The 8,872-nt window shown below is 29.8% G+C and overlaps 1 protein-coding gene across 1 annotated transcript in view; it reads left to right on the plus strand.

Moving 5' to 3' along the window:
* The window catches only part of LOC106470462 (KAT8 regulatory NSL complex subunit 3-like), a 53,271-nt gene that overhangs the window by 3,279 nt on the left and 41,120 nt on the right, over nucleotides 1–8,872 (plus strand). The window contains exons 2-3 of the mRNA XM_022399071.1: nucleotides 6,118–6,228; nucleotides 8,421–8,674. Coding sequence (XP_022254779.1) covers nucleotides 8,433–8,674 — 242 coding nt within the window. The 5' untranslated portion in view covers nucleotides 6,118–6,228; nucleotides 8,421–8,432. The remainder of the gene's footprint in view (nucleotides 1–6,117; nucleotides 6,229–8,420; nucleotides 8,675–8,872) is intronic.

The raw sequence follows: 8,872 nt of genomic DNA on the forward strand, positions 1-8,872 counted from the left end.
AATTGGTTATTCATGTCATATATAAAAGTAAGTGTATATAAGGGAGTGTTTCCAAAAATGGAAGGAGGTGAGCGGGGTGCCATTATGTTTGATTTATTAAGTGAGCAATATGTTACCAAATAGAAGAGATAAGACCTACTTATTTTATATTCTAGCTTGTCAATATCTGTAATTTGAGTTTCTAATTTGTATGAAACTACAGACTTAGTATTTTGACTTCACAGACATCAAATTTGAACCAGTGCTGCATTCAACATACCATGTGACAAACAAAAATCGATGTTTATCAATGTTTTTTAATATTTACTTTTAAATTAACAAAATTGAGTAATGTGCAGTTCTAAAATTTGAATTATAATCTATAGTTTGATACCAAACTTACTGACATAAATTCATGAAATAGCAGTTCAATAAAATTTTGAATGCGAGTCAACAAACGAGATGACATGGCCTTTCACTTGTGACCCATCTCAAAAGGGTTAAAGAGGGTGATAAAAGTTCCTGTGGAAGTTATAGAGCAGTTAGTATTTCTGTAGTGAAAAAAAATCTTTACCCCTACTGAGACAGGTCTTCCTATCGTCGTCATGTTTGTAGACTCACATTCAAAATGTTATTGAACTACTATTTTATAAATTTATGTCAGTAAGTTTGTTATCAAATTGTAAATTATAATTACAATTTTAGTATTATACATTAGTTAATTTTATAATTTAAAAGTAAATATTAAAAACACACATAAACATCAATTTATGTGTGTTACATGGTATGTTAAATGCAGCTTTGGTTCAAATTAGATGTTTATGATGTCCAAATACAATGTATGTAGTATTTTATGAATTAGAAATTTAAATTATTGATATTGACAAGCTATAATATAAGAACCTCTTATCTTTTCTATTTTCTGAGATATTAATATATTTATTGAATCAACCAAGGTAACCCCACCCACCTTTTCCATTTTTGAAAATACTTGCTTATGTACACTTACTTCTGTCTTTGAACCAATTGAAAGCTAAGAATGTCCCCCTAGTGGTTTTCTCAATCATTTTTAAGTATTACGACATCATCTCGTTCTTTCGATACAAAATTTCAAGCTGATAAGTTGAGTCTTTAGTCTGCTTGAAATTTCATATTTTTTTAGACCCAAGCACAGCTTAGTTACTTGGTTTGATAAATTACAGTGGAATTCTATGGTAATGATATGGTAATTTATGATTTTTTGGTTATTTCAAATGTGTATATATAAAACCTAAAAAAAATAACTTTGTTTCACATCCTCCACGTGCAAAATTTTATAGAGCTTACCAACCTACGAAAAGCAGAAAATGAGTACAAAGGTTGTAACTAGAAGAGATAATTGTTTGCTTTACTTCTTTATTTATTGTTCTACGTTTTAAGAAAAATAAGTTTAGGAACTTATTTCTAAATAGTAATAATCTATATACATATATAATGTATAGTAATTGAAATGTTTCTGTATTTTACAAAATACTAGTCCACTAAAACACAGTCAAGATAGGTAACTTTGTAAAAATTAAAGGTCAGTTTTATATTATTGGATACGGTAACATGAGTCCACATGCGCTGCATCATTGTAACTTCTGTATTGTTAGCTAGGCATGGCTGAAAGGTCAATAAAATAAAAATAATAAATTTTTATATATGATAATGTTATGAGACTTAATCTATTTAGACTAAACATTTGTGGTTTCATGTTATAGCATGTAGTCATTCTAGAATGAAAAAAGCATAATTTATATCAAATCCTAATTTTTTTATGGTGGTTACGAGGTCAGTTGAATCGACCAAACCCGTACAGAGACACAACAGTGAAAATAACAGATAAAATATAAAGTTTTTTTCTAAAAAAGTTTGATAATTACCTGGAGGTTATTAGAAGGTTATAGATATTTCACATGTGAAATTTGACAATTGTCTGATGCGTAAAAGTATCTTTAATATTAGAATCAAAGTTACTTTGCATGTTGTATAGTCAACATTTGAAAATATAAAATGCATGAGCAAATAATTAAAAAATGTTAAAACTTAATCAAAACATCTTATACTTTGTATGTGAATGCCTTGTAAGGTTTACTGATAATCTGCAAAATTTTGTGAAGATACGTTTACGTTTTAGAAAGTCAAAAAAACTGCTTTATGATTACTTTGGGGGATATGGGCTGGGTTAATATGCATGAAATACATTCAAATATAATGAGCCCATCCTATTTCAAGTGGGGCCAGATGGACATATAGATTCAACATAAAAAAAAGTAATTCTCTCTAGCAAATCACAAATTAAGCCTAACTCGGAATACCGCAGTTTTCATCTTATCTAGGACATAATAGTGACTTCCTAGCAAGAATTCAGAGGTGTACTAACAATAATGTGGATCCTGGGAATAGGTTTTAGGGATGAAATTATTGAAGTGGTTTATGAAATGAGTTGCTGTCAGCAGTAGTGGAGACTAACATTTTCAAGAGTTTAAATGGAGAAATTGATAATTTCCTGAAGAGTAATGGTTGGGTTTAAGTTTTTAATTTTTATCATGAGTGAATGAAGATAGACAGCCTTGAAGGACCAAGTGGTCCCTTGTTGCCTTTGTATTTTATGTTCAAGTCCTGTGTAGGATTGTTTAATATTATGCTCATTCTAGATTATTACTATTTTGAAATAAATTCTTAACTTTATTTTTCCTAAAACATAGAACAGTGAATAAAGAAGCAAAGCAAACAATTATCTCTTCTAGTTATGATCTTTGTACTTGGTTGCTTCTTGATGTAGGTTGTATTTGGGTGGGAATGGTTTATTCCCAGAATCTGAAAGGGATATTGTTTTCATAAAACTTAAACTGCTTCTTATTTCTCTGATCTCAGCTTGTGGTTGAGAGGATATTAATTATAGTTTGATATTTTTGTAACACTTGGAACCTACAAGTACTACTTTTTTCTTTATTAGATTTGGTAATTATAGTCTGATATTTTAGGAACCTACAAGTACTACTTTTTTCTTTATTAGATTTGGTAATTATAGTCTGATATTTTAGGAACCTACAAGTACTACTTTTTTCTTTATTAGATTTGGTAATTATAGTCTGATATTTTAGGAACCTACAAGTACTACTTTTTTCTTTATTAGATTTGGTAATTGTAGTTTGATATAGTAGTTTAAGTCATGCTGCATCGTATATCTATTTATATTAATCATTATATTGAAAAATTAACTCAAAATTGATATATTTTTTAGGAAAGAAGTTGATCCATGATTGTTAGGGTTAAGAGCTATTGAGCGGCAAGTGCAAGGTCTTTGCATGAATTAGGCTTAGCACTTTGAACTGAAAAAGTTTAATTTTTATATTCTTTTGTATTTAAATTAGCAATTTTAAGTTCAATAATTTAGCTTAATTTTATATTTAGTTCATAATAAAAATATAATTCAGTATTTAGAATGATAACCTTGTGTGATTTGTACGTACTACTGCTAGAACCATGTATGAATTTTATATTTTTCTTTCTTCTTATCTTTACTTTGTAGTAAGATCTACACTTCTGTCATTGTTGCTTTATAATGAAAAACAGTCCAACTGATACATAAAAAGTTTATTTTGATATTTTACAAATGGTTTAAAACTCAGTGTACAAGTGACAACAATAAAACCCATATGTTGGCTGTGAAACAGACTAAACACGTTCGTCTCAATAATAGAGGGGAAGCTGTGACATTTTCACAGTTGGTTTGTCAATACACTGAAGAGCTTAAGTTTTGAATTCCGATATAAATCTTGCCTATAATGAGAGGAATGTGACCAGGACTAATCTTTTAAGTGCTGTAAAGTAATTATCTTTGTAATTTATGGTGTCTGTATCGTTTTTTAATGTCTTCTAACAGGATGTATCAAGAAACTAGGGTCAGACAGTGTTATTGAAAGCACCTGTACTGTAAACTGTTACATACATTGGCTAGTTGCGGCAATTAGTTTTGTCTGTATAGTGAAACAACATACACAGACATATGTTGAAATAAACTTGTTTGAAAATTCAAAGAAATGATATTCAAGTACCGAAAAGCTTTCTTACTATCATATCTACAGTAATGTTCAAATGCGCCTGCACTGGACTGAACGAGGGTGACCCCCAACATGCGTGATAGTTTACAGCAAATGTACGAAACTCATGCTGCTAACCTCATGGTTTTTGGCACAATAAACAAAAGTATGGCTGCAATGAAACATAAAGTTGAAATAAAAGTACATTTATGAAACAAAATTAAAATATAAACATGAAATCCTATTTAAAAATTAAAAATACTCATTTATTGTTTAGGTTTACTTGTAATATTATTTTTGTTCTCGTATATTACTTGAAGCCATAAGGAGAGTATGTGATTATGTAAAAATCAAAAATAGTCAAAATTTGCATTTTATAGATAAAAGGTTTTTAGAGATTATAAAATAATGTACTAAAACATAAAAAGTAATAAGTTAAAATCATGAACAAATATAAATATTGTAATAATTTCTTATAATTATCATTTCCAAGATATTAAAGATGATAATTCAAAGAAACTAAATATATCAAAACATAATATAGCAAGATTTGCATTGGCTACGCATAAAGTTAGTAGCCGGTAGTGATCGGGTTAAAATTTCCCACTTTTCATTAGTAAAAAATGATGAAAAAGCAGAATTTAATATCCCAGCCATTTTGTAATCATGAGATATGAGCCTTCCTTCTATCATCCCTCAAGGGTCCTACCGCCATCCTTACATTATGTTTGCCCTTAGTGTACTTAAAGAAGTCCTTACTGTTAATTTTTAAATTTTCAGCCAACTTTCCTTCATACATCCTTTTTGATGTCCTAATTTCATGTTTCACCAACTTTCTTGATCTTCTATAATCTTCTAAATCTCCTGTCATACCAGTCAATTTAAATTTCTTATGCTTTTCTTTAATTTTATCTCTCATACTCTTTATGAGCCAACCTGTTTTTTTTTTTACTTCCAGTCACCCTTTTCTTTCTATAAGGAATATGTTTATCTTGAATATTTAAACATTTTACACATTTGATCACTGTCTCCAAAATTATAACAGATAATTCTTGCTGCATCCCTTCAAAATTTTCTTTTTCTAAAATTTGTAACCAAAATATCATTTTACCTGATCTCCATATGTAGCAAAACATCAAACTTAACATAGTGTTACGTCTCTGGTTGTTTGTTAATTTCCCATAAAAATTCTTTCCGAAGAAGTTCGGAGATACAAGTCCTTTCTTAAATAAAACTAGTTTATTCTTTCTCAATACAACTTTGCAATACACTTAATTTCCACAGTCACTTTAACTTAAACACATGCTATAATTCACAACGATTCACGCACTTTACTTGTGGTCACTACCGCTCACTTGACTCAATTATCTGTCTGTATCTCCCTGTCTGCTATTCTCTATGCCGTCACTTCTTCCATCTGCTTTATTTGCCGGGCTTATATGTACAAAAATAGAGGACGTCTGGCAAATACTCGAGCCTTCACGATCCTTCTAGAAACTCATCACGTGTTATCAGCATTTAGGTACATGCACATATACACTACAAATATATCACATAAACCTAGCTTTAAAGGTTTTTTCACTTACAATAATGTGGCATACTAAGTTTACAGAAGAAAATATAAAACATTTATTTTGATATGTGATTACATCAGAATAGACGAAATGGGAATAAGCTACCTGTAACTCAAGCTGAATTTAAACTAATGGATCTAAAGTCAAGTAATCAAGTTTATTTGTAAAACATGAAGAGACAACCAACTAGTCTTTATATTGTATTTGTTTAATAAAACAATGTATTTAACCTGTTTTATAATTTACCAGTAAGTTGAATTACAGTTAAGCCTGAAAGAACTGTTGCATGTCCTAAGCCTAATATAGTATTGTAGTACAGTTTACATCACTAAACTCAAATTAAAACTTTAACCCTACTATTTATATTTACCAATCTTCTTAAGTCTAGCTATTCTTTAGTTATTTTATCCAAATTACCACAAATGGTAATATTAATATTAAATATTATTCAAAATTATCAAAGAGTTCAGCTTTCTAACATATTTTCTCTCCTGTAGTACCTACTTTCTTGAAGCATATAACACTCTACATCAGCTTATACTGTTAACCCTCGGAACAGTGTCTGACTAATAATCCTGCCACACAAGTTGGAAAACACTTAGCAAAAGGTAACTCACATAAGTGTATTGAATGATGTAACACACTAGCTGCTGGCAAGCATACTTCTTGAAGAATTTTTATTTATTTGTTTTTCATTATCTTACCTAATCTAACGTAGTAAGTTTCTAATTTTTACATTTTAGTTCTTTTTATACAATATATAAAGAATAAACATGAAAAAAAAGATAGTACTTACTTTTCACCTCTTATTTTTTTGGCTGTTGGTTGCTGATAAAATTTAAGCCTACTGTTTTTCATAATTTTTGCAGTAGTCCACTAAATATTTTTATGGACTTAAATAATGCATCTAAGAACACAGAATAATAGCACATACAAAGCAGACATTATCCTATAACTATTATAATTTAATTGGCTTTTTAACTAAGACAAGAATGTCCTAAATTATATTTGCTGGGCGATCTGAACACTACAAGACAAACTTTCTAAATTAAGATGAAATTGACTCTATATTGAAAACAAGGTAGCATTATATCTTATTCACACTTTGCCTCTCTATTGGTTTTAAATGATGTTGTATAAAATGCCAGAGAAAATTATTGGCAATTAATGAAAACAGGTGGGTGGTACAAGTGGGTCTGATTTTGTAGCTTCTGACCCCACCAACAAATAAGATTGAAGGCTGTAAAAATTAGACTTTCCTTAGTACCACCTTTATTATAAGTTACTTTATATTCTGTACTTCAAAGTGGTGTGATAAATATATTAGATAAAGGGGAAGACCTAGAGAACAAATGTCACAATTCTCATGCTGGGGAAGATTGAGGATTTGTGAAAATATTTCTTTTTAAAATTAAGAACTTAAAACTTATATAATATTATTTGGTTTATTAACTATGTTTTGATGCCAAGTTTATTTGTATACATTGATAATAAAGTAGCTAGTTTGAAATGTAACTGTGTAAAAGGTTGAGAAATGTGCACTTTGACCTGGCCATAGCTAGAGTTAAACAAAAAAGTAATAAAGAGAAATAATGGTAATATACTTGGGTAGTTGGAATAATTGGAAACAGCAATTTTGATTAGTTGATTATAATCATGTGTTGTTAAACTGGTCAGAATTTGAAATAACTTAAAATAATTATGAGAAACCAAAATAACAATATTTCTGTTACTTGGGTAGTTGGAATAATTGAAAACAGCAATAACCTGAAACATTAACTTCAATTAGTTGATTATCTTTGTGACACTAATTGTAGTAATTGATGCTCATAGGTAAATTATAATATTAATTAATTGCCAAGCTATGTGGGTGTAAGTTGGAATTTGGTTGAAGATATTTTAGATGTCTTCTTCAGCTATGTCCAAAATAAAATATAAAAAGGAGCGATCCTACTACTCCTATTAATATTCTAAACAGTGTAGATAGGAGAATATTGTGCTGACTTTACTTTGTTGCTTTTGATGAATTAGGTCATCAGGGTGATTGTTAAAAAAGATGAACTATTCCAGATATTCAGTCTCATGCTTTGTATCATAGATGATCCCTTAGAATTACCCAACTAGACATATCTGTTCTACTCTGGGTTAATATTCTGCACAAAACAGTTAGGGGGTAATTTGTAGTATTTTAGCAAAACCATTGTTATTTAAAATATTGTCATTAACCCTGCTCCAAGTTAATTTTTGTGTTTGGAAAGTACTCGCATTATTTCTAGGGTATTTGTACTATCACTCAAATACGTCTGTTAGCATATGAAACAGATGTAGTCGAGACTGGGTGGGTAAGACCAGTATCAAGATCAAAGTTTATGTAACCAAAATATTCAAAAAGTAGAATTATTATTATTGTTTTAGCTCTTATTTTTATTCAGAAATGTTATTTAGGTTATAAGGTTCATCACATAAAAAATATATTTATCTATATCGTGATCTTGACAACATGTCTGGTATGAAATAATGTTCATCTTTCACAACTGCAGAACATAGAATTTGTTCTTCATGTACAATATGAAAGTATGTAGGCATCTCATACAGTCTTCATGTGTAATTTTGAAACTTTATTTTTATACTGCTTCAATGAATTACTATAAACTGAATTTTTTTTTATAACTGTTATTCTTTAAGTGCAGTGTAATCTTTGTAGTATTCTTACAGATAGTTTTTGTTGAAAAATTGTTTCTGATTTGTACTTTGTAATATATGTGATCGTGTTTACTGCTTTGTTTTTGTGTCTGTGCAGATTTCTTCAGTCATGGCCAGTGATTCAGCAGTTACTTCGGAGTCAGAGGATATTCCTGCTGAACCTACAAAATTAAATCCAATAGAATCATTTCTCCATCTGCTATCTGGGCAGGAAAAGGAACCCAATGTGATTACAATGGACCATTGTTATGCCAAATCATGGAATGCATACCCAGGTGCTGGTCATGCAAGACCTGCCAAACTGCTCTTCATGAAAGATGTGCCTCGTCTTCCTTTAGTAGATCACATAAGGTAAGATAACTTGTATAATGGACAATAGATTGTTCATCCTTTAGTAGATCACATAAGGTAAGATAACTAGTATAATACACAATAGATTGTTTTTCCTTTAGTAGATCACATAAGATAACTAGTATAATGGACAATAGATTGTTCTTCCTTTAGTAGATCACATAAGGTAAGATAACTAGTATAATGGACAATAGATTG

Source organism: Limulus polyphemus, unplaced genomic scaffold (assembly GCF_000517525.1).
Source record: "Limulus polyphemus unplaced genomic scaffold, Limulus_polyphemus-2.1.2 Scaffold4020, whole genome shotgun sequence".
NCBI classification, from domain to species: Eukaryota; Metazoa; Arthropoda; class Merostomata; order Xiphosura; family Limulidae; genus Limulus; species Limulus polyphemus.